Genomic DNA, 25,399 nt, shown 5'->3' with positions numbered 1-25,399 from the left:
GCACATGGGTGCTGCTGGCTGCATCCCTCTCACCCGAACCTCTCGGTGCCGATGAGGCCAGCGCAGACCTGCGGGCAGAGCCGGGCTGCTGGCCGGGCCGCTCCAGCCTGGCCTTCCCGGGTACCCCTTGGAGCTCCCCGTGCCCACCAAAGGGCACCGTGGTGAGGGGGCATCCCCCCGAGGGCTGCGTGTGCAGGGGTGTCCCAAGGCCACCGCCTCACCTGGGGAGGTGCCGGGGAACCAGCGGGGTGCGCGCAGAGCCCTGCCGGACCCCTCCCCAGCGCACAGCTGGGGCAGAACCGGGGGGGGCCCCGCGAAGCCTCGCTCCTGAAATCAGGGTGTTGTATTTACTTTCCCCTTTTGGCAGCTAGAAGGGGAAGCCCATCCCAGCCCCTCATTGTTGTCTCAGCGAGTTAATCAGATGCCATAATCCTGTTGTGGAAATATCGGGCCTCCCTGGAAACAATGGGGAGCGAGAATATTGTGGTTAAATTTCAACCAGCTGCCTCCCTGCTCTGTTTGATCCCCGCCCGCAGGCCCGGGCCCCTGGCGAGCAGGCGGCGCGGCGGGGGCCGGAGCCCCGGGGGTGCCACCCCGTGCCCACGCCGCGCCGGGGGAGCCCCCGGGGGGGCGGCCGGGGCAAAAAAAGGGGGTGCGAGGAAGGGGGGGGGGGAAGCTTGGCGGTCCGGGAGCGTCCCGGGGCGGCCCCGGGGGGCAGGTGGCGGCGGGCGGCCCGGCGGGGTGGGCTGCGGGCCCCGGGGCTCGGCCGGGGGGAGGAGGCTGCGGGCGGCCCGGGGCAGGTTCCGCGGGGAGGAGGCGAGGGAGGGAGGGCGCAGGGAGGCTGGGACACGGGCAGGGTGCGGTCCTGGCGGTTCCCGGTCCCGGATCTCTTCAATTTCCCCTCTCACTCCTGCCCGGGGAGCGGAGGCAGCGGCGGCTCCGGTCTCCTGCTCCAGCCCCGCCGCGCTGACCGCCAGGGCGCAAACCGCGGGGGGCTCCGGGCAGCGCCGAGCCCCGCGCCCCGCAAGCGGCCGCTCTCCTGCCAAAACAAACGGCCCTTCGCTATTTATTGCCGCCGCCGGGGCACGGCAGCTCAGAGCGGGCCGACACCGCCACCGGGCAGCCGGAGCGCACCCGCGCCGGGCACCCGCTCCTCGCCACCGCAAGGCACCGCCGCCGCCACCGGCACCGCCACCGCCACCGCCGCCGCCACCGGCACCTGCCCGCCGGCTGCGCCCCGCATGGGGAGCCCCGGGGCGGGCGGAGGGAGCGGCGGGCGAGCCTAACGGGGCCCCCGGAGCCCCCGGAGCCGCCGGTCCCCCGGGCCGCCCCGGGGCCGCCGGGCGCGCCATGAAGCCGGCGCGGCTGCTGCTGCTGCTGAGCGGGTGCGCGCTGCTGCTGGCGCCGGCCGTGCGCGGCTGCGGGCCGGGCAGGGTGGTGGGCAGCCGCCGCCGGCCGCCCCGCAAGCTGATCCCCCTCGCCTACAAGCAGTTCAGCCCCAACGTGCCCGAGAAGACGCTGGGGGCCAGCGGCCGCTACGAGGGCAAGATCGCGCGCAACTCGGAGCGCTTCAAGGAGCTCACGCCCAACTACAACCCCGACATCATCTTCAAGGACGAGGAGAACACCGGCGCCGACCGGCTCATGACCCAGGTAGGGCCCCGCCGCCGCTCCCTTCTCCCCCCCCCCTTCCCCTGCGCCGGGCACCTGCGGCCCCGCTCCGCTGCCGCCGGTGCCCGGCCGGGTGCCCCGGCGCGGCACGGACGGGACGGGGAGCTCGGGAGCAGCACCCCGCCTCGGCTCGCCGAGCACCCCGTCCGTCCCCCGAGGTGGCAGCGCCCTGCCCGGCTTGTCCCCGGCCCGTGTCCCGCCGTCCCCGCGGTCGCAGCACGCTGCCGCGCCGTGCCTCCGGCCGGCGGCTCCGGGACGCGGCGCTCCCCGGTGGGGCAGCACCCTGCCCCGCTGCGCCCTGCCGGCCCTTGCCCCTCTGCTCCGCGTAGCGGAGGGCAGAGCAGAGCCTGCAGGAGGAAAGGGGGCACGCAGAGGAGCCCCAGGAGCGCCTTGCTGGCCTCGTCCCGCGCTGCTGCCGAGCCCCCGTGCGGCGGTGCCCCCGCTTCTCCCGTGCCCCCCGGGTGGGATGGTGCGGGGAGCCTGGCGGGGGGCAGCCCTCGGCTGGCAGCGTCTGGGGAAGGGGAGAAGCTGTCGGTGCAAACGCCCTGCCGAAGACGGCCTGCAAGTGTCCTGGGCCGGGGGAAGGAGGGGCACGGGGACAGAGGACAGCAGCGGGCGGCGGGGGTGATGCTGGACGAAGGTTACTCTGTGTTTTAATATTGCCAGGAGAATGCCTGAGGGTTTCAGGAATGCAGATAAGGAGCCGCACGGCCTTGCTAAGAAACCCGGCCACCAGCTTCAGCACCGGGTTACAGCCCGAGCGAGCTCCTGGGGGAGGCGGGGGGGAGCCGGGGCTGCCCGCTGCCCACTGCACCCCCTGGTCGGGGGCTGGCAGGTGGGTGGGTGAGCTCCTGGCGGCAGGAGCCAAGCAGGGCTCTGGCCGTGGACTCTGCCCGAGGTGTTGGTAACAAGGAGAGAAGTGGCTTGGGTGCCGGCTTGGCAGCTCTGTAACCTCATGTGCCCCAAGGGGCAGGTCCCTGAGGGCAGACGCTGTGGCACGGGGCGGTTTTCAGACCGGGGGCTGCAGCAGAGGGGCTGAATCCAGCCCCCCCCCGTGAGCTGCACAAGTCGTGACTGCTGGTCACTGGAGCCTGCATCTCCTGATGCAGAACAGCTCCTGGGATGCTGAGGAAGAGTGAGCTATGCTGAACGAGTGACATCGCATGGCTTGGATTAGAGGCAGGAGAGCACCTCTGGCTGCGTTTGCCCATGAGACTGCTCCCACCGCCTGCCCTGCCCCAGGCAGTGCCCCTGCCCACCCCCAGGACCATGTCCCAGGCTCCGTGTCCCACCTGCCAGCCCCCTCCTCCCTGCTGCCTTGCTGGCAGGGCACCTGGAAGCTCCCTGGGTCTTCTCGAAGGTTACGTGCGCTGCCCAAGTGAGGGTTCTCAGCCCTGCACAGTCCCTGCCGCTGCACATCTGTGCACGGATGGGCACCGTGGTGCCTGGGGCAGCCAGGCAGAGGGCTGTCCCCGCCGCCTGGCACGACTTCTGGCAGCTCGCTTTCATCCCACAGCCCTCCGGGCTCGTCCCTTGGCCCCTGGCTGTGGGAGATGCCCCCAAGCGTGGGAGCTTTGGCACCGTGCCCCGCGTAGCTATGGGCTGGGAAAGGCCATTGACCCAGCTCCTTGTCCCTTCCCCCAGTGCCTTGGCTTTTACTGCTGTTGACTCACTTCAAACCTGTTTTCTTTCCCCAAGTCCAAGGGTCTGGGTGTCCCAGGCAGCCTGACGATGCTGCCTGCTTGGGGGGGTGGGTAGTGCTGCTCTCTGCCCGCCTTCCCTTTATCGTTTCATCTTCCTCAAGAATTCCAGTGTGTTTGCTCTCGCTGGTCCCACTCGGAGGTGCTGAGATAAGGCTGGAGGCAGAGCCTGCCTCACCTCTCCGCGACAGCCTGGCCCAGGAATGTCCCGGGCCCCCTGCCCCCACGGTGTCCCTACCCCAGCCATCACCCCGTGCAGACACCGGTGTGGCGACTGTCCTCAGGGCGGTGACAAATTGCTCTTGGGGACCTCAGGAGAGGATCTTGGCTCCCTCTGGGCGAAACTCCACCTGGGGACAGGTGTAGTGCGATCCTTCTTCTTCTCCTGGCCACGCTTCGGGCACGGGGGGGCGGCTGCGAGCAATCGCATCCCACCCACAGCCCCTGCGTGAGGCTGTGGTCCCACCTGAGTGCCCCAGGGTCCCCGGTGGCCGTGTCATCTTGGCGCTGTGCCCTTCCTCCAGACCCGCTGCCTTCCCAAAAGGGTGACACCCCGTGCCGTGGGACAGTGCAGAGCCTTTACGTGTGGCTTGGAGGCGTCCGGCCGCCCGTGACACGACAGGGACGGGCTGTGCCCTCCCTCACACGCTGCCACCACGCGCCTTCCCCCCAAGCCCCGCTGTCTGCCTGTCTCTCGGGTTTTCAGCTTGGACATCCCGGCCCCTCCCTGGTCCCCAGGGATGTTTTAGCCCCCCTGGGCTGCGCGCTGGGGACCGCAGCCTCCTGGATGAGCCCGGAGAGGGGACCAGAGGCTTCTTGCGCCGCTCCCCGTCGCCGCCCGCTCCCTGCGCATCGCCACCTGCCCGCCCTCGCCCACCGCTGCTTGTCACTGCTCATCCCCGCCCGGTCCCTGCCCCCCGTACCTGCTGGCTGCCGGTCCCTGCCCGTGCCCTGACACCTGCTGGCCGCCAAAGGCACAGGCACAGCCGGTGCCGGGTGCTGCGGGGACCCTGACAGCCCAGGGAACAGGGGTCCCGCTGGAGGTGGCACTTCTGGGGACAAGGGTGGCGCAGCGGGGTCCCGCTAGGACAGGCTGGCCTGTCCCCAGGGGCTGGTGGCGGGCGCTGTGCCCCACCAGGGGACAGAGGTTGGAGGGTCTCGGGGGGCGTGCAGGGGCTTTGTCCCGCAGGGAGCACCCGGAGGAAGGAGGGGTCGGCGGTGAGGGCGCAAGGGGGGACCGGAGCGGGGTGGCGAGGGGACACCTGGAGCGGAGACCGTGCAGGGGATGCAGCGGGGTGCTGGGGGCTCGCTGCCTGCCTCCGCAGGGCAGCCCCCGGCCCCAAGCCCCCTCTCTGCCAGCAGGAGCCTTGGGAGCTCCTTGTGCCATGCGCAGAGTGGCACCACGGTGGTGTTTGGTGAGGACAAAAGTCGCTCCCCTCCCTCCTCCTCCCCTCTCCTGGGCACTGTTTGTCCAACACCTTCCCGGCTTATCTCCCCACACCCAGGGAGCCACGAGAAGAGGGCAGAGGCGCTCCCCCGCCCCATGTGGGGCAAAGACCTGCCTGGCACTGCCCTTCCTGGGGCCTGGACCATGCCAAGAGCAAGCGGGGTTCCCCGGGAGCGGCAGCACCCACCTCCCCCGGGGCAGGAGCTGGTGATGGGGGACAGGGTGAGGGCCCACGTGCTGGGGGCAGCTCCCCGCAGGAGCGGTGCTAGGGCCTTTCTGAGCCAGGGGTTGGACCCAGCGCCAGGTTTTATAGCCTTGGTTCATGCTCCCTGGGACAGCGTCTCATGACCTGCTTGTGTCGCTGCCACCGTGACGTCCTGCGGCACGGAGTTCCAGCTCAGCGGTGACAGCACGAAAACATCCCCCGCGGTGTCTGCTTTTAGTCTGCTGCCCGGTTCTTTCGTTTAATGTTTCCCAGGACTTGCCCCGTCTGGGACCTTAATGGCTCCGTCCCCCCCTCTGGTTTCACAGAGCTCTCCTGTACCCCCCCACCAGCTCTTCCTGGCCGGGCAGTCCTAGCCTTGCTCACCCAGTGCTGTCAAGGAGCTCCTCAACGCCATGAATATCACTTTCTTTGCACCTTTTCCGTCCTCCGTCCCCTTTGCAGCCAGGGAAGGGGCCAGCAGTGCGGGCTGTACGTGTGAGTCAGGTGCACAAGGGGCTGATGCAAGGCTGGAGCAGGTCTGGAGCTGCAGCTGGGGACGGAGATGTTGTTCTGGGGGAAGCGGCCGGGGCGCCCAGGCATCCAGGGCTGGCATCCTTGGGGTTGTGCTTTGGGGTGAGAAACCCCGGCAGGGCAGGACGAGGCAGGACTCAGCTCGCTTGTGTGACCTCTGTGGCAGCCCTGGGGCTTTGGGACCTGCTGTTGTCCCCCGGGGTTTCCTTGTCAGCTGCTTTTCTCTGTCCCTTGGCTTCGTGGAAGCATGGTGGGGCGCAACCTGCGAACAAGGAGGGCAAATCCCCCATCCCAAAAGCTTTTCCTGACTCTGTCCCTCTGCCCTGCAGCGCTGCAAGGACCGCCTGAACTCCCTGGCCATCTCCGTCATGAATCAGTGGCCGGGGGTGAAGCTGCGGGTGACGGAGGGCTGGGACGAGGACGGCCACCACTCGGAGGAGTCGCTGCATTACGAGGGCCGAGCCGTGGACATCACCACCTCGGACAGGGACCGCAACAAGTACGGCATGCTGGCTCGCCTGGCCGTGGAGGCCGGCTTCGACTGGGTCTACTACGAGTCCAAGGCACACATCCACTGCTCCGTCAAGTCAGGTAAGGCTGGGGGGGACGGTGAGCGGGGCTGGGGGACGGCCCCCCTGTTGCAGCGTGCCATGGGAGCCCGGCTGCTGGCTGAGGGGGGGCTCCTGGGGGGGTGCTGGCTCCCGCAGCCTGATTTCCCTATCCGGGGCAGGCAGCGGGGCAGGGAGCGAGTCACACCCCTGTGGGAGCAGTGCCGTGGGGCAGATTTGCCGTCAGAGCTGTCTGCTGACCCCCCCAAATCCACCCGCCTCCTTTTCCCACCCCGCGCCCCCTTTTCCCCCAGCCTGTCCCCCCTGCCCTTGCGGTCCCTTAGCCCCCATCCGGGGTCTCCTGCGGCCACCAGGGCATCGTGCAGCAGGGACAGGGACACCCAGGCAGGGACAGGGACACCGAGGCAGGGACAGGGCAGGGTGTTCTGGGGTCAGCTCCATGCCGGGGAGCAGGGCCGGGGGGGTGCCGGGGGCAGCGGGAGCTGCGGGAAGCCGGCCGGGGCCGGGTGCTGCGGTCGCTGCTGTCGCTCGCTTCTCCCGTACGGTGCTGAAAGGGGTTTCCGAGGTGTGATTTTATGGGGTGCAAGGCCCCCCCCCGCCGAGGGAGGTGGTGATGGGGAAGCTGTGCCCGAGGCCCCCGGAGCCCCCCCCGGGTCCCTTCCCGGCTGCGAGCCCGGTGCCGGCGGCGCTGCGGGCGTGCGGCAGAGGGCAGCAGCGGCACACGCACGGCGGGGACGCGCAGCCGGCCCCACGCCCTGGGGCCCTGGGGCAAAAGGGCCGTGCCCACGCGTGGAAAGAGCCTCGGCGGTGCCACACGAGCCCGGCCTGCCCACGGTCACGGTGTGCCCCCCCCCCGGCTGCGCGCACGCCCACGCCCGAGGAGCCGCGGTGGCCGGGGGCTCCCGCAGCGGTGCCGCTCGGTGCCCCTCGTCCCCGCGCTTCGCCCGGGCGCTGCGGGGTGGGGTCCCCACGCTCGGCTCCCACCGCACTGTGCCTGTCCTGCTGCCCTAGCCCGCGGCCAGCGGCCCGACACCCCCAGACGCCAGGCTGGCCCCCCGCGCTGACCCGCTCCCCCGTGCCGATGCCAGGACGGGCGCATCTCCGGCCCGCGATGGACGTGGGGCGACCGCGGCGCAGAGAGGGAGCGACGCACCCCCGGAGAAGAGGGACGAAGCGTGGGCCGAGGACCAGGGCTCCCGGTGCCCGGAGGGGCTGGCCGGAGAAACGGGGCCGGGCTCCGAAGCGAGGACCGTGACCCCAGTGCCTTGGGGCTGGCCGGAGGAGTGGGGCTGTGCCCCCGGAGAAGGACCAAGGCTCTCGAAGCCCAGGATGCTCCCCTGGACTGACCGAAGACAAACGCCACGGCCCAGGCAGCCGAGCGGGGCCCTGAGACCCTGGAGGGCTTCTGGAGGCTGGCCAGAGCCTCGTGGCTCACAGCGGCTCCCCGGGGCTCCGGGTCCCCCCAGATTTATCCCCAAAGCTGTGGGGTGTGTGGTGGAGCCTGTGGGGTGCCCATCCTGGCCCCCTCCAGAGCTGTGTACAGAGGGCAGCCGGGCTGCCCCTGCCTCTTAGTAAATGGCTTTTATTTTTGTACGGATGGCCGCGTGGCCTGTTGTATGTATTGCGTCTCGTCGGGTCCCCCCTGCACCCGCACATCCCTCCGTGCCCGGTGCCTGTGCCCCTGCTTCTGCCAGGTGCCCCCCTTGCCCTCCTGCCATCCCCCCCCGCCCCGTGGCTCTGACGCCTGCCTGGGGACGTGGGGTGCAGGATCTGGGACCTGTCCCTTGCTGGGGAGCAGGCACGGGGCGGACGCTGCACCTCGTCTGAGCAATAAAAGGATTCTGTCCCAGAGATGGATGCCTCTCTTCATGGGCCTGGGGGCTGGGATCTGGCTCTGCCCGAGGCTGGGGAGGGATGGGGGGGCAGTGCGACCTGGGGGGAGGCTGAGGGGTCAGGTGGGGACCCGGGAGAGGGCCCCAGGGGCTGGGAGCTCGAGGCTGGGACCGTGCAGGGCCAGGAGCTGGAGCCTAAGCGAGATGTCCCTGGCAGGCAGTGGGGGGGCATCGAATAGACCCCAGGACAGGGCTGGCTGTGCCCTGGGGGAGCCGGGGCTGCTGGGGGGCTGAGCATCGCTCCTTGGGAAGCCGGGGATCCCCTGCCAGTGCCAGCACCTGGCTGGATGTACCCTGGGCGCTGGGGACACCCGGTGACTTGTTTCGCCTGGAGAGGGGCAGTCCCCCTGTGCCACCGCCCCAGGGGACATGTCCCCAGGTGTTCGGGTGCTTTGCCTTGTGATTGCTGCTGGCGTGGCCCTGCCCAGCAGCCTGGTGGCTTTTCCCTGATGCTGGCCGGGGGTTTTGACACGTCCCTGCAGCTGAGAGAGGGCTTTGGTGCAGGGAGCGCGGGGCGAGCGGGCAGGCAGGGGGAGGAGGGGGCTGCAGCAAGGGGTGGGGGCGAGCTGCGGTGCCGGGCGCTGCGCCCTGCCGCCCTTCCTTGTTGCATCCTCCCCGGTGGTGCCGTGGGTGCTGCACCGCAGTGCACGGGCAGGCAGGGAGCGCCCTGGCACCCAGGGAGCGGCCACGCGCTCTGCTTCTCTGCCTGCCACCAGCACGGGGCTCTGCACCCGCTCTTCAAACTTCGGGTGCCCCCGCACCCAAGGGGTGTTCACCCTGCGCTTTGCAGCGGGGCCGCACTTTGCGCTGGCTGCTCCCTGGGCCAGGCAGGTTTGGGGACCCTGCTTTGCAGAGTGGTCACGGTGCCCTGGCCCTGCATTGGGAAGCAGGTGCTGGCACACACAGCAACCCCCCCGAACGGCACGGGGGGGTGGGACCCCAGGACTGTGCGCGGGGGAGCTGTGCAGGGTAGCGACGCCAGAGCAGCGGGCAAAGCCGGGCAGCACGGGGGTCTCTGCATGTCACAGGGGAGATGCTGGGGGTCTCGCAGACGGGTAACCCTCCTCTCCTCTCTCTCCCCGCGCAGAGCACTCGGCTGCTGCGAAGACGGGCGGCTGCTTCCCCGGCCGGGCCCTGGCGACGCTGGAGAACGGCGCCCGGACGCCGCTGTGGGCGCTGCGGCCGGGCCAGCGGGTGCTGGCGATGGACGGGGCCGGCCGTCCCACCTACAGTGACTTCCTGGCCTTCCTGGACAAGGAACCCCGCGCCCTCACCGCCTTCCACGTCATCGAGACGCGGGAGCCCCCCCGGCGCCTGGCCCTGACGCCCACCCACCTGCTCTTCGTGGCCGAGAACGCCTCAGCGCCCGCTGCCCGCTTCCGCCCCACCTTTGCCAGCCGCGTGCGCCCCGGACACTTCGTGCTGGTGGCGTCGGGCTCGGGGGGCTTGCAGGCCGCCGAGGTGGTGGGGGTGAGGGGCCGGACAGACGTGGGGGCTTACGCCCCGCTGACGAGCCACGGGACGCTGGTGGTGGACGACGTGGTGGCCTCGTGCTTCGCCCTGGTGCAGGAGCACCAGCTGGCCCAGCTGGCTTTCTGGCCGCTCCGGCTCTACCACAGCCTGGTGGGGTGGCCGGGGGCGCAGGGGGACGGCGTGCACTGGTACTCGGGGCTGCTCTACCGCCTGGGCAGGCTGCTGCTGCCCCCCGACAGCTTCCACCCGCTGGGGGTGCCCCGGGTGGAGAGCTGAGGGTGCTCTGGCGGAGGAGGTGGCCGCGGGGCGGCTCTCGGGGGGGGGGGGGGGGGCGGCACGGGGACGTGCCCCCGGCAGAGGGGGGGCAGAGTGGGGGGGCTCCCCCCGCACGCCTCCTCCGCGCCCCCTCCTCGCCCCCTTGCTGGTGGAGGGCGCCCCCGGCGGGATCCACATGCTGCTATGTGTGTGTGTGCGTGTGACGTGCGTGTGCGTGTGCAGGGTTAGCGAACGGCGGAGGTCTGGCAGACGAGGGGGAGCAGGGCCCGGAGGGGCTGGGGGGGCAAAGGAGGGAGCTCCCGGCAGCTTACAGCCCGGCTGGACCCCGCGGGGAGGATTTGGGAGGGGGGTCCCGGGGTGCTGGGGGGGGGGGGGCGTGTGACATTCCCCCTGGGGCTGGCACATCTCTGGCACGAGACCCGGGACTCGGTGGCACGGGTGCTGCCGGTGGAGAAGGCTGGCCAGCGTGACCCAAGCTGCCCCATCCCAAATCCACACCTTTTGCACCCCAAAGCTCAGAACCCCCCCCCCCCAGGTGCTGGAGCAGAGCCCTGCCTGGCCTGACCTCCCGCCCCCCCCCCGGCACCCCAAACCCTCAGGGTATCTCATTGCTGCTCACCCGGGCTGGGGGTCTGGCCAGCGCCCCCAAAAATCCCCCAAAATCCCAGTTAGAGCCTCGGCCTCCCCGGCAGTGGAAGTGCGGAGGGGGCCGGGGGGGGGCTGTGACCGGCACCCCCCCCCCCCCCCGCGGAATCACGCGCCTTTATTTATTTATCTGCTCTTTGTATGTACCATGGCCGGGAGGCATCGCCGGCGCGTGCAGGGGAAGGTGGGACCGGGAGGGGCAGGCAAGCTCTTTGTTTGGGGGCGGGGGTGGGGATTTATTATTTTTTTTTATTATTATTATTATTATTTTAATGAAAAGCAGAAATTATTTAAAGATTATTTTAAAGCACAGTTTTTATGGTGATTGTTGTCCGGGGCAAAGCGAGGGAGCACGAGTGGGCAAGTGCATGTTTGTCTCTTCACTGGATGTACCTTTCCTGGTCGGGGGCACGGCCCAATAAATCTGTCATCTCCCAGGAGGGTGCTCCGAGCTCTGCTGTGGGGGGACTCAGCCTCGGGGGGGGGGCATTGCCTTCAACCTGCAGCCCCCAACTTAGGGCAGAGCAAGCTGAGAGCCACCCCCGGGTGGCTCCCCATCACCGCAGCCCCCGTTACCCCGGTGCTCCCCTGGGGATGGACCCCCCCCCGCGTGGCGCATGGGGTTCTCCCCATCGGCTTGGTGCTAACAACCTCCAGCTCTGTCCCCCCCACCCCGAGCCAGCCCCGTCCCCCCTCCAGCCCACCCCACACCCCCGTGCCCCACGCAGGCTCCCCGTGCGCCCCTGCCCCATCCCCAAGCCTCCCCGTCCCTGTCCCACAGCGGGGCTGGGAGTGGGGTCCCCCCCCCTGGGGTCTTTGCCCAGACCCCAAAGCACGGCGAGCGCGGAGCAATCCGGCGGCGGGCTGTCAGCGAGGGCCCTCCTCACCGCGGCTAATTTAAGGGCTCGGCGAGGCGGCTGGGCTAATTTAATTAGGTTCTTATTACAGAGAAGGACAAACTGGTCCCCCGGGGGGGGGGGGGGGGGCGCGGGGTCAGGCCTTGGAGAGCCGCTTTATGGAGTGAAATTTCCATCGGGCTGCCGGCGGTGCCGCGGCCGGGGGGAGCCCGAGGTGGGGGGGCTCTGCTCCAGAGGGGATGCTCCGGCCGTGCCCCCTCGCAGCTCAGCACCAGCCCAGCTGACGGGGGCAGGCCCCCCCCAGCAGCACCGGTTGTGCCCTTCGGGGATGTCCCGTGGTGTTGGGGGCATCTCCAGGCCCGGGGTTTTAGGGTATCTGTGGGCATGGGGGAAACGATCTCTGCCCCGTTAGGAGGCTGCTGCAGGGCACTGCGGGCTGCTTTGGGGTGGAAGCGGGGGAAATGTGGGGTGCTGGCTCTGGGCTGCCCCCAGGGCATGAAGAGGAAGGACCCGTAAATAAAATTTTGGGCTCTTTGCCCTCCTGAAGCCCTGTCAGCTCCCCCAGAGAGCTCCGTGGAAAGCACAGTGATCCTGGCGGGGATCCCACCGGGGCCCCCACCCCGTCCCGTCCCGTCCCACCCCGAGGTGGTGATGGATAGGGATGCTGGTGGGTGGCCGGCAGAAGGGCCGGGCTGCCGGGGGGGTACCACAATGGATGTCCCTCCATCAATTTGTCCCCATTACCATGTGAATGGTGGGCGGGAGGGAGAGGGAGGGCATGTGGCGGCGGGAGAAGCCCCACACATGCTCCCATCTGGGGCAGCGGGCGTCCCCCCTCCCTAAAATCCAAGCCTAGACCCCCCCCCCGGCCCCAAATCAGGGGAGGAGAGGTTCCCACCTCCCATTCAGCGCCTTGTAAAGGTTACAGGGCCCGGCCTTGTTAACAAGGGGGGACCCCAGCCCCGTCCCCGCCTCTCCCGTCTGTCCCTCGCCCCCCGGCCTTCTGCCGTCGCAGCGCCCGCACAACCCCGGCTGCGGGGTGGCAGCACCGGGGGGGTGATGCCGGCGGTCCCCCAGGCAGCGGGCACCGACGTTACCTCGTGCGGGGTCCCAGCGCCGCCCGGGGAGCCGGGCACCTGCAGGATACGGCCCCGGGAACCCCGCCGCCATCCCGCAGTCACCTCCTGCCAGCGGCTGCGGGGTGCCCCGGGACGGGGTGTTGCGAGTATGTGCTCGCGAGGGACCGGGGAAGGATCTAATCAGGGCCCTTTTCCTTAATAAATCATCCCTCTGCATCCCCCGCCCTCCCTCCTGCTCCAATAACTCCCGGCGGCGGGGGCCCCCCAGCCACAACAATGCGGCTAATGGAACGATTTATTTTCCTAATGGTGCTGGTGGGGGAGACGGGGCGGCCGGGGCGGGGGGCAGCACGCTCCGGGGCAGGAGTTTCTAATTAGGGAATGAAATTTGATGTAAGGCTGGAGGAAGATGGATTCGCCGCCTGACAAGGGGCCTTTCAGCTCATCAAAGCGCCCGAATGGGGAGGTAAATTAAATTATTTCTAATTCGTCGCTAACCTCCAGGGAGTCACCCTTCCACCGGCGGAAGGTGGGACTGCTCCCGAACCGAGGAGGTGCTGGGAGGACTGCGGTTAAGTGGAAGGGACTGGGATCTGCGAGGGGAAGAGGCTGCCGAAAAGGGACGGGACAGCGGAGCGGGACAGGCTGCCGCCAGCTTTGCTGCGAGGATGGGGAGGGAAGCGGTGGTGGCAGAGGAAAGAGCTGCGAACGGCCGATAAATCAACAAATGGCTCACGTGGGGCAAGTCCCCCACCCACGGTCGTCGGTCCTCGTCCCAAAGAGACCTGGAGCAGGGCTGAAGCACGGCCAGCCCCGGGGTGGGGTGCTGCAGCCAGCGGCGAGGAAATGGCTCACGAACCCTTGGGGCATCTGAGCAGGGCCAACATTCGCTTTTGAAGGGGTGGCTGGTCCTGAAGCAGGGGCTGTTTCGGTAAAGAGCCTTCTCAGGGCTCCACATAGGTTGAAGCCAACACCAGCGCTGTTAAGGCATGAAAGCACTTTTGGGGGTGTTCTCCTAAATCCCCCGTTCTTAGTGTCCTGGGACGGAGACTGTGAGGTGCTACGGAGAAAACGCTCACGGCCTTCCAGCGGGCTGAGCCACGGAGAGGTCCTCGCGGTGCCACCCTGCCACCAGCCCCCACAAACAAATGCCAGGGCTACAGCTGGCACCAGCCCTGGCCGAGGAGCTTCTGCGCCAAGCCACGGTCTGCATTCCCTGCAAGATCTCCTCCCAGCACCCAGGGAAGGGGAATGGGGAGGGCAATGGGGGCTGTGCCTCATCGCGAGGGGCTGGGGGGGGGCCGGGCTCTGCGGCAGACCCTCCCCGTGGCTGTGCTGGGCACAGGCGCAGAGCGGTCGGTGCTGACCCAACACTCCAGGAATTTAATTTGTTTAATATATTCCCTGGGAAAGGCAGAAAATAAATAAGTGGCACCTCGCGTGCCCCCATGTCTCACTCTCGCAGCGGAGGTGTCAGCTTAACGAGCCGAAGCCCTCAGCCTGATTAACCAGCCGCTGCTCCCGCTAATAGGGAGCCACGGCGCACCGTGATTGATGTAACGACAGCGTGAGCCCCCCGGGAGGGGGTACCGTGCCCTCCCCAGCCCCCTTGGCACCCCCTTCCCCAGGGCAGATCACCCTGCCCCACTGCTCCGTAGGGCCGGTGGGGCGGCAGTGCCGGGGGAGACGGAGCCGGGGCTGCTTTTGCACCTAGAGGTGAGGACACGAGGGCCTTGGCTGTAATCCATGGACCCCTTTTCTGTGCCAAAAGGGGGAAAACTCTGCCACGCACACACCCACACAAACCCTGTCCCATCCTTTCCTCGCTCAGCCCTAGAAGCCCTGCCTGTCCCCCCATCCTCCCGAGGCACCCCTGGGTGTCACTGCAGGGACGTCCCCAGCTCCTGCCACCCCATGCCATCGCCACCCCCTGCCTCGGGAAAGGGTTAATCAGCAGCCAGGGAGACAGGGTAATAAATGGCCGTTATCTCGTTAATGAGCTGACATTAATTAGAGCCCAAGGTCCTGGGAGGAGCAGCTGATTTATCCAGTCACCCTGGGAGCGGGCTGGGAGCTGACTCCATGGAAAGCCCATTAGCAGGAGGTGAGGCTGTGCCGGGGGTCACCCTGCACCCAGGGCCCAGCCTCGCTTCCCTTCCCTCTGGGGGAGCAGCTCAGGACCCTGCGAAGCCAAATGGGAGCTGAAAATCCTGGAGCTGACGGGACAAATCAGGGGTGCGGGGTGCCCCAGTGCCCTTTGCTGGGGGGGGCAGGGGGGGAGAGTAGGGCTGTAGGCACGGGGCGTGATGTGCTGGGAGCGAGGACACAGGGGTGTACCAGGAGGGTGTTCCCAATGGGCTGTGCATCCCGTCCCATCCCTCTTAAGTGATGCCAGGCCGTCGGGTACGACACCTGTTCAGCCTTTTCTCCAAAAAGCCAAAGCCTGGGGCAAGGACGGGCAACGAGGCAGAGCCCGGGTCCTTCCAGAGCTTGTTTGGTGCACCAGAAGGAGGGGATCTCTGGGTGGCTGCTGTGGGTTTTGGCATCCTATTGCTTCCTCTGGCTCGTTCCACTCCGAGCAGCCCTTCTTGCATCCGTTTGCCATCCCCCTGCTCCAGGAGGGGAGCTGCTAACACGTTTTTCTGCTCAGCCTTGCCACGTCCCATCAGAGATGGGGCTGCTTATTTGAGGAATCGCTTGGCTAAATAAACAGCAGCTCAGAAATCCCTGCAGGAGGCCTGTCTGGGAGGGACTGCGCGGTGTTTGCTCTCCCTGTTAACCCCTTCGCTTGGGGCAGGTACCCGGGCTCAGCACCACGGGGGGATTGTGGAGGCTGGATGCGGTGAGCAGGGGGGGCTGCGGAGCTCCCCACTGAGCCCGTGCAGTGCTGGGGGATGGAGACGTGGGGATCCCTCTGTCCCTTAGGGCAGAGCTCTGCCTGCTGATGGCACAGCCTGGAGAAGCCCTGGGCAGCCTGCAGCTGGCTCGGAGACCCCCGGGATGGGCAGGAGCAGGCAGACCCCGAGCAGAAGGGGGTGCAGGCAGGGACAGAGGCGCACGGCGCAGCCCGGGAGCAGGCGTGCAGGTGGCTTTGGTGGCACTCCTGGCACTTGCTCCTGCCATCGCTGGGAGACACCTCAAGGGGTTTGGGGAGCCCTGGGGGCGCTGGGCTGTGCGGACAGCTGCTTCGGTGCCTTCTGCAGAGGGGACGGCCACCAAGCAGCCTGGGACACCGGGCTGGCCGTGCCAGGTCTGACCCCGCAAAGCCCGGCTCCCACCAGGAGATTAGGAGCCATTATCTCACCGGGCCACCCGCAGGTGACTTCGGGGCTGTTCATTTTGCCACAAATCACCCCGGGGCTGGCAGTTTATTTACCTTCCCCACCAGCCTCCTGCGGCTTCCCAGAGCCCGGAGGTAGGGGTGGCCTGCGAGGGGCAGGGGAAGGGCTGCAGCGCTGCGGGTGATGGTTAGGGCTCCAAAAATCTGGGGAAGTCATTTCCAAAGGCAGAAAGCCCTGGCTGGAGGAGCAGTTAATCCTTAGCAAGCCTCCTGGGGACAGGGAAGCTCCTGCAAGACTTAGAAGGTCAAGCCTTGGTGGGAGCAAGGTGGTAGAAATCCGTGCCTGCCACCGCCCAAACCCACCAGAACGGCTTGGTGTTAAACCACGGCCTATGAGCGGCCAAAATTATGGGTTAATTGGAGATTAAAACAGCCTCAGCACGGGTCTTGTCTTTGTCTGAAGCCTGGGATAAGGACCTGATCCTGGGAAAGCGAGAGTCTGCTCCCAGTCGGCGGTTTTTTATCGGGGTGTGTGTTTTCCTCGGCACCCTGGGCTTTGATCTCGGGGCAGTCGGCTTTGCTGAGGGGTGTTACGTTGCTGCCCAAGGTGACAGCGAGGAAACGGCGGGGCTGTAAAACTGAACTGTGCTCCCAAATGCTACCTGTCCCCCTCCACGGCTCATTTCTGAGAGCCGAGGCACCGCTGGCAGGTGGCTGGGGAAGGATGCGAGTCTGCAGTGCCCTTCTTGCATGCCTGGGCCGTGGGGTCAGGCTCTCTCTGGCTGATATCCTGGGGGCTGTGGCCTTCGGCTGACGCTCGGGGTTGTGTTATCTCCTGTGTGCAGACCCTTCTGCAACGGGCAGAGGTAAGGGACCAGGCCAGAGCCACGCTCGCTCATTGCAATCCTCAGATCTAGTTAGCAACCAGGTGAGCTGTCGCCGGAGGACCCTGATGGATGGGAAAGCAAGTTCCCTCCTTCCCGAGGCGGGAAATGAAGCTAATCAGACCTCGGACACCTTAATCCAGCTCTGATCTGATTAATGACCCCGAAGACTGTGAACTCATCAGCACCCTGGCATCTATCACCGCCCGCATCCCGCCCCTTCTGCTGGCCACCTCCTGGGGCGGCTCTCCTGGGCTCTGCTCCTGTCCCTGCCTGCTGGGCGCTCCTGCCCCAGGCGCATCTCTTGCAGGGCCCCAGCTTCTGGGTTTGACTCGCCTGGAGGAGGGATCTCCCTCCATTTTCATCCCAGATATCTCTTGTTATTGGGAAGTGAAGGGCCTTGCTTGCTGTTGGCCTGCAGAAGAAGAGTTGTCCTACCTCTCTTGCGCCCGTGGTTCCCAGGATACCTGTTGCAGCTCTCCCCTCTGCCCGGCAGCCAGGCTGCTCCGTTCCCACCCCAAATTCCCTTCTGTTCAATCTAGCCCTGGGCTGGCCGTGGGGCTGACTCCTGTCCTCCTGGGGAGGCAGGTGGAGGAGGGCTGTTGCGTGTCTGTTCCCACGCAAAGATTTGGGGCCGCTCAATGGATGGAGTAAGCTCAGGCAAAGGAAGGAGGAAGTTATCCCCCACGGGGGACCTTTGGACCTCGGTGCTGTGGGTGCAGGGAGCTCAGTGGTCTCCAGGCCAGGCTGGATGGGCTTGCGGAAGAGAAGCCCCTGGGGCTGCCGGGCAGAGGAGGCTGGGGAAATTCCCACGTGCTTCTGCCTTTCTCTTCCCTGTGTGACTCCTCAGAGCCTCTGTGGGATGCGGGATACTGGGGAACAGACTCTTGCTCTAAAATCTCAGGGAATCCAGCAAGGATAGAAATGGTGAAGGGGAAGGAAATACAGGGGTGGGAGCTCTCTCTAGCTCTGATAATCCTTAAGCAGAGCTGCAGTAGCTGCCTCACTTGCCTTCCAAAGAGCAGGACCCATTGCTGGGCACAACCAGAGGCTTGTCTCGTTGCACCAGCATGACACAAGGTGGGACCAGGAGGCACAGACAGGCACAGACCTGCTCCCAAATGTTCTGCCTCTTCCCAAAGGCCACTGGCAGTGGAGCGTCGGTAGCTCTGCTCCAGCTCACCCACATCTCGCAGAACAGCCGAGGCTCTCCTCTCTGTCTGTTCCCGGTGGTGCTTTTCAAGCTGTGGCTTGCCTGGATAAGCGAAGCCTGGGCAAATGAGTAAAAATCTCCCTGCCTGCCCTGTTGGCATCTTGGATGGGTGCGGGCGATGCAGGGAGGTGGACACTGTGTGGAGCCAGCTCAGGTCCACGGATCTCCCTGTCCCAGAGGGGTGCAATGGGAAATGGCAGGGGGACATGGAGCCCTTCTCCTGCCTTCCCAGCCCTGAGGCGCCCAGGGCAGAGCCCCTCAGGGCTGGGGGTTCACGCCACTGAAGCCTGTCCGGTCTCGCCCTATCTGAGCAGATCCATGTCCTCTGCAGCCTCTATTTCCCCACCGAGGAAACCGAGCCCGGCTGTGGGTCAGCGCTGCGAGCCCCGCAGCCTGGGGACCCCCTGGGCACGGAGCTGGGCCGGGTTACGAGGCCGGGGAGGTGCAGAAGCCTCCGGATCGGGCCCCACCGGGTCCCCCAGCGCCGTGCCGGAGGCTGAGGACACCGGAGGCTGGAGGCCCGCGGGGAGGGAGGCCGGGCCGGCGGGGCGGGGGGCCCGCTCGGAGCCAATGGGGAGCTGGGGCAGGTGGAGGGGGGGTTAAAAAAGCCCCCCCTCGGTGGAGACGGGAGAGCGAGTGCCCGGGAGGAGGAGGAGCGGAGAGGAGAGGAGAGGAGGGCTGCCCCCGAGGGCAGCCCCGCGGAGCGGAGCGGGGCCCCGCGGGTGGATGCCCGCCGGTACCGGGGCTGCCCGGCCGGGCTCTGCCCTGGCAGGCGAACCGTGCCGTGCCGTGCCGTGCCGGGGGCGGGGGGCCCGCCATGCACAAACCCATGGAGAAATCCCAAAACTTCAGCATCGAGGCGCTCCTGGCTGAAGAGCCGCCGAGGAGCGCATCTCCGCCGGGGCTCAGCCCCGCGGGGAGTCCCGGCCCCCCCGGGCGCACCGACACCCCCTCGCCGAGGGCTCCCCAGGTCTCTGCGCCCCTCGCCCCCGCCGGTTTCGTCCCCAAGCCCGGCTTGCTGCATCTCCCCGGCCCCGGGCTCGGCGCCCTGCCGGCCCTCTACCCCCCCGCCGTGTACCCGCTCCCGGCCCTGGGGGGCCAGCACCCCGCTTTCGCCTACACCGCCTTCCCCCACCTGCCGCCGCCCGGCGCGGAGCACCTGAAGGCGGCCGTGGCCGGCTCCTTGCCGCTGGAGCACTGGATCCGAGCCGGGATGCTGGTGCCGAGGCTCTCCGACTTCCACGGTAAGGGATCCGGGGCCGGGACCGCCCCCCCCCCCCCACACACACCTCGGGGCTGGGGCCGGGGGGGCTGAGGCTCGCCGGGGCCGCCCCGTCGGAGGTCGGGAGCCCTCGGGGCCGGCCCTATTGCGGGGTTTTTGCTGTGCCCGGCCCTGCTCCCCGTTGCGGGGGGCACTTTGCGGGGTCGCACCCGCAGCGCTGAGACCCCCGAGCAGAGTCGCGGGGGGGGGGGGGAGATCTGGCCCCGCCGCCAGCCCTCCCCCGGCCCGGGGCTGTAGGGCGGCACGGAGGGGGGGTGCCGGCCCCGGGGCCGGTAGGGCAGAGCTGCTCCCGGGGGGGGTCTCTGCCCGCACCCCCCCCAGCCGCCGGCACCGCACGGCCGCCGCGGGCTCGTTGCGCGCCGCCGCCGCGGGAAGGAAACGAAAAGAAAGAAACGGGGAGCGGGACCGGCACCGGGAAACGAATCAAAAGCGCCCCGGGCCGCTGGAAACGAATAACAACGCACAAATGGAGAATTAACGTAAACCAGCCCCTTCTTTGCTCCCTCGTTAAGTTACACCTGGACAGGCTGAAGGGAAAGGGGCTGTCCCCCTCCCTCGGCCGCTCTCCTTTCTCCCCGGCTCTCCCCGGGGCTGTGGGTTTTGGGTCCAGCTGCAAAGTGGTGGCGGCACCTCAGGGTGCAGAGTATGCCTCCGGGCTTGGCTTCTGGCTGGGATAACGTGGACAGGTTTGTGCCCCAACGGGAGTAGCTCAAGGGGGGAAAAGCGGCTGCTGACCCCAGTGTTGGTGGGTTGGGACCTGGAGAGCTGGGAGAGCCAAGGCAGACGCAAGGAGGTGTAACAAGGATGTGGCAAAAACTGCCAGGGCTGTAGATTTTTAAAGTACGGTGACCACTGCCCCAGTCCATATCCTGGTCAAAAGGCGCTTGGTCCCAGTTCTGGGGAGTGTGTCCTCTTGTGTCCTCTTGTTCTCGCTGCTGCGTAGGCTCTGCCATCAGGCCCTGGCCCTCGTTCTGCACCGGCTCATTCATCTCCAGGCTCTTGTTCCAGTCCCTTGGGATCGTTTGGGTTCTCGAGGGTGTCTCCAGCTCTTCCTCTTGTGGGCTTGCTGCAAGATTCAAAAGCAGGTTGACTTCTTGTAGTCACCACCACCACTTGCTAGATTTTGCCTCCCGCGTGCTGGCTGTTGTGTGGGGGTGGGGACCGTGGTGAGGGTATGCAGGGACAGGAGGGGACATCTGCGTCCTGCCTGGGGCATGCTGCCTGCACAGCCCTTCCTGAAGAGGATGGTGAGCTGGGCAGGAGCCTCCCGCTGTTGGCACAGGGCTCTTGGGCTGCCTGTGGTCTGTGTGTCCCTGTCCCATCACCCGGCCCAGATGGATGGACAGACAGACCTGCCTGGATGAGGTTTCCGGAGTGTGTGAGCACAAGTTTCTGTGCTGCTGGTGCTGCTCATGTTTAGCTCTCGGGTAGCACTGGGCAGATACCTGGGGGAGACACATCTGAAAGCCTCCCAGTGCTTGTTCTGGAGCACCCCAGAGAGAGGTCACCCTTGTGATGTATTCGTGGGAGATTCTAGAGCCAAATCATGAATTCCTTCTCTGGCTTCAAGTGTAGAGATGTTTTGCAGGCACGGCGTTGTTTGCAGGCCTGCCTTTGTTGTAGGGGAAAGCAGGGTGCCGGGGGGTGGCTTGAGACAGTGGGCACCTGCATGGAGCAGGGCTGGGGCTGGGTGCTGGTTCTGCTCTGAAAAGCGCTCCCGCTGCCATATACACGGGTGCCTTCCTTGCCATCTGCCTCTGCGGAGCCGCAGCCAGCACCCGTGTGCCTCTGCTGCAATGCGGAGTGAGAGGGCAGGCGGGGAAGGTCCAAGGAGCAGGCATGTCCTCGCTGCGGCCACCCGGGCTCCTCTGCTCCCAGCACGGGTCCCTGTCCTGGGGGCTCGGACTCGCTGTGAGCAGGTGGCTGCCCTCCTGAACCGCTCAGGGAGAGCGTTTGGCACCTGGGTGCTGTGTGTGTCGGTATTGATGGGAGCTGTGATTTATTCGCCCTGGCTGGCGGTGTGAAAATGCAGCAGGGTGCTGGGAGCTGAGAGCAGAGACCTGCCCGGCAGACATTTGTAGGAGCAGAGCGTGGTGATGCACAGCTGCAGGTTGGGAGACAAGGCAAGGCTCTCGGGAGGAACACACGGTTCATTTCTGGGGACCTGGTGCTCAGACCCCTTTCTAGGGGCTGCAGGGACTGCTCCTGGCTGGTGCCTTCTGAGGCTCCCGTGTGTGCAGTGGGCTGGCATCGGCAGGAAGCACGAGCTGGGAAACAGCTGGGAAAAAGCAGGCGGGAGCCAGCGATGGAGGAAACCAGGGGGTGGAAGATTTAGGAAGGTCCCTTACACACACTGTCCCATGGAGAGCAGTCGGGGCTGCTGGCAGACCCCTGGCCGTGGGACCACCTCTCCTCCTGCCAGCCCTGACATCTGCAGAAACACCTCCAGTGGGGGCGGGGGTGCTAATTTCCTCTCCTTTATCTGCTAGCCCACAAAGCCAAGTGAGCTATAGCTAAACAAACCAAATTAAAACCAAGTGGGTTAATATCAACCTTGGATTAGGCTCGTTATCAAGTAGACGGAACTGTATCAAATAAGCTAATAATTCTTTATAAGCTTTATCTAATTATCCGGGAGGCAGCTGTCCTGTACAGCTCCTGGCCGCAGAGTCGGGGGCTTTCTCAGCTCCAGGCCAGCCAATATATTCACTGATTTTTGCAGCCAAATGCCAGGCACCCATCAGAGGGGCATGGCCAGGCTGAAGGGATACCGAGATGAGCTGTGATCCCACAGGAGATGTACAGGCAGGTAGGAAACCCTTTGTCAAGCAAAGGCATGGTGCTGAGGCAGGAGCTGGGTAAGGGGGAGAGCCTTCCTGAGGGGTTGCTCTTTCTGTGGGGTGGTGGCGGTGACGGAGAAGTGTTCGCAGCTCAGCTGGCAGGGAACTGAGAGAGGCGAGCCCTGGGGGGCTGCTGTCCGTGCCACAGGGCAGGGGAAGGTTCCACCAGGCACACGGTTAGGACAGGCATTTCCCCTCTGCACGGCAAACTGGAACATACCTCCTACCCTCAGAACCCCCGTGCTGGTGGTGGTGGCTTTTGGTTTGGCCAGGACTGGGACAGGAGGTATTGGGGGTTTCTAGAAAGTCACGGTCTGTGGTGGGCACCGTTGTGCCGAGCCCAAATTGGAGGCACTGAGGTGAACAACCTGGGGCTGCCAGAGGGATTGTGCTCCAGTGGCCAGTCACCTGTGTTGGTAGTCATTTGGTCTACATCCCTTTTAGATTTGTCTGGATTTGGGCAAAATTTCTGCTCTTCCTTTTCTTGCCTGACCAAGCTGTCCTCAGTGTCTTACCTTATGGAGAGCAAGTCCCTTTTGGGGGTGCTGCTAAAGCAAGCCGCCTGTCAGCATCCCCTGAACCCGAGCAGACAGAACTACTCTTGCTTTTGGGGTCAGGGCTCACTTCTCTGCCTCCACCCTTCCCACATCTGGCCTTGCAGGAGGCAGCACAGAGGAACCTTTCGGGGAGGTCTGGAGGATTTCTGTGTTCCCTAGGGCACATGTTCGGGGTTGAGCTCAGGGCTCTCCATGTTGAGGTGGGAGAAGCCAGTCCCCCTTTCCTTAGCAGATGGGGCCCTGCTTGGATCTGTTCCATCCCGTGTCTCTGCTGAGGGTTTGCACAGACCATCCACAGCCCAGACCGCTGCAGAGCTGAGCTGTCCTTCATCTAACACTTCTTAGATGAAAATATTGCCCCGTGTGCATGTCAGAGCCATCGGCACAGCATCCCTCTAATCAGTCCCTCGTTTAAATGGCCAGAGGCTGCGAGGCGGGTCATGTCCACCCCTGCTCATCACACAAGGAGTTTGCAGAGCCCCAGCCCAGCCCCACCTCTGCCTGTTTGACCTGTCCCACCCAGCATCCAGGTACCCGGGATCAAACCTGGATGGCGCTCAGTTAATGCCCCCTTCATAAATTCCTGCGCCGTGCGTCACCGCTGTGTTTGTGAAGGGCTCGGTGGACACCTCGGGAGATGGGCAGGTCGGGATCAAAGCTGGAATCTGAGGAGATAACGTGGCTGCTGGTGCCCTGTGCCACGCAAGGAGGGCGAGCCGCGGTGACCCTCGCATGTCACGCTCGGCCAGGTGCTGCTGGCAAGCAGAGGCGTTTTGGAGATGGATCCCCCTCTGACAGCCCTGCCCCGTCCCGAACCCACGTGAGGCTGCGGGGCTCCGTCTCGCTCTGTCCCACGTGTGTCCTTATCCCGGTGCCCAGCTGGGCAGGAGTTTTCCGAGCTGGTGCCTGGGTTGCCGATGAGCTGGAGGGAGAATCGGGGCTCTGCAGCAGTGCCATGGGACGTGGCGAGGACTTTGTGGCAGGGGTGATGTGCCAAGGACCTTTCCCGTTTAATGCCCCCCCTGCACCGCTCCGGCCCTTTACTCCCAGCTGCAAACCTCTGGGTTTGATTGCCGCTGCGGTGCTGGGAGAAGCAGTAAAAGCCGAACCCTGGGGGGGGGGAACGACAATAAAGCAAGCGGAGAGGAGATAAGCAGGGATCAAACACGGCGCGAGAGCCACCCCAGCCGGCCTCTCAAAGGCCCCTTTGTTCCCCAGCCTCCTGCTCGGGGCCGAGGGCGAGCTATCAGCCCAGCGCGGGGCGCACGGAGCCCTGCGCCGCAGCCCTCGGCAGTTGGGCAGACACCTGCGTGTCCCGGCAATAAAAGGAGCTTTAATTCCAGTCACAGGACTGATCCCAGTTGCACACCGAGGCCTGATAACGTATCTCGCCGGTCGGTATCAGCCGGGCAATAAAGCCATTATTGGGGCGGGAGGCGATGGAAGAGGCGCTCGCCTTCCTCCTCACGCCGGGCTCGCCGAGGGGGTGCCCCCGGCCCTGCTGCCCCCGACCCCATCCCGCTGTCTGTCCCGCAGCCACCCCGCAGGCCGGCTTGATGGGGAAGTGCCGCCGGCCCCGCACGGCCTTCACCAGCCAGCAGCTCCTGGAGCTGGAGAACCAGTTCAAGCTCAACAAGTACCTGTCCAGGCCCAAGCGCTTTGAGGTGGCCACGTCGCTGATGCTCACCGAGACGCAGGTACCTTGGTCCTGGGGGGTGGAGGGGGGCTCCTGGGGATATGGGGGTGGGAATTTGGGGTGATGCTGATGCCCCTCGCTTGGAGCTGTGAGTCCTTCCCCAGCCTCCTGGCAGGGATGCCTGCAAAAATGGAAGCCTGGGGGGGGGGGGGTCTGCGCTGCAGGGAAGGCAGCGGGGGGAGTGGGGACAGGATGGGGCATTGGGGGCACAACTGCATGGGGCTGGGTGCCCGTGGCCCCGGTGTCACGGGTGCTCTCCTCACGGGCAGGTGAAGATCTGGTTCCAGAACCGCCGGATGAAGTGGAAGCGGAGCCGCAAAGCCAAGGAGCAGGGGGCCACGGCGGAGGCTGAGAAGCTGCGGGGGCTCGGCAAAGCCTGCGAGAAGCTGCTGCCCGGCGAGCCCCAGGGACAGGCGGGCGAGGGCCCCGAGTTTGTGGGGCGCAGCCCCGGCTCGGGCTTCCTGCACCGCAGCACCGCCGAGCTGGGCTACGGCCCCGACTCCTCCTGCTCGGGGGGCGAGGAGGATGAGGAAGAGGAGGAGGACGAGCTGGGTGCCACGGAGAGGAAGATGGGCTCCATCTTGTGAACCGCGTCCAGGGAGAGGGGCTGGGCTGAGGCGTCGGGACCCTCTTTGCTGGCAGCCACAGACTGTGCCCGTGAGGGGCAGGAGGGCCGTGGGGAGCCTGCCCCCCACTTTAACTTATGTGTGTTTGGATCCTATTTAACTCGTAATTATTCCTCTGTGTGTATCTGGGGGAGTCCCCACACCCTGCCCCTATAAAGCTGTTATCCGGATGCCTGTGCTCTTCCTTAGGGGACAGGGGCTCTGCCCTACCAGTGCCCCCATGCTGCCCTACCTGGGGCACCGGGGGGAGAAGGGGGGTGCTCAGGATGTGTGCCCCCTCCTGTGGCTGTAGCTTCCCTGGGGGGGCCGTGCCAGGCTCAGATCAGCCCCTAGTAGTGGGGTGACAGCAGCCACCCCCTGCCACCTCCCCAGCAGCCCTAGGCTTCGGCCGTGACCCAAAAGTGAGCAGGCTCCCCTGGTTCTTAGGATGCTGGAGGGTCCTGAGAGACCCTGTATATTATGTATGTGTGTGTGCGTGTGTGTATATATATATACTTCCCTCTATCTATATATGCAAACTTCCCAAGGTTTCTGCACCCTTTCCGGGCTTTCCCTGGGGATGCTGTGATGGCAGTGCAGGCACAGGGACCAGTTTGCTGTGCCACCCTGTCCCATTATGGGGCTGCAGGAGCGGGGTGGGCTGGGCTGCCCCTACCCCGTGTCCTGCTGTCACCCC

At 66.1% G+C, this 25,399-nt stretch overlaps 2 protein-coding genes across 2 annotated transcripts; both read left to right on the top strand.

Annotated features, from left to right (window-relative positions):
- Positions 1-778: 778 nt before the first annotated feature.
- IHH (Indian hedgehog signaling molecule) lies at positions 779-10,843 on the top strand. Its single transcript, XM_048079692.2, has 3 exons — positions 779-1,653; positions 5,884-6,145; positions 9,103-10,843. The coding sequence occupies exons 1-3, from the start codon at positions 1,351-1,353 to the stop codon at positions 9,762-9,764; spliced, it is 1,227 nt and encodes a 408-aa protein (XP_047935649.2). The 5' UTR covers positions 779-1,350; the 3' UTR covers positions 9,765-10,843.
- Positions 10,844-18,367: 7,524 nt separating this feature from the next.
- On the top strand, positions 18,368-25,052 carry LOC125184807 (motor neuron and pancreas homeobox protein 1-like). Its single transcript, XM_048079624.2, has 3 exons — positions 18,368-18,966; positions 23,938-24,098; positions 24,367-25,052. The coding sequence occupies exons 1-3, from the start codon at positions 18,540-18,542 to the stop codon at positions 24,682-24,684; spliced, it is 906 nt and encodes a 301-aa protein (XP_047935581.2). The 5' UTR covers positions 18,368-18,539; the 3' UTR covers positions 24,685-25,052.
- The last annotated feature ends 347 nt before the right edge of the window (positions 25,053-25,399 follow it).

This window comes from Anser cygnoides, chromosome 6, assembly GCF_040182565.1.
Source record: "Anser cygnoides isolate HZ-2024a breed goose chromosome 6, Taihu_goose_T2T_genome, whole genome shotgun sequence".
Lineage (NCBI taxonomy): Eukaryota > Metazoa > Chordata > Aves > Anseriformes > Anatidae > Anser > Anser cygnoides.
This window is presented reverse-complemented; position numbering and strand designations above follow the sequence as displayed.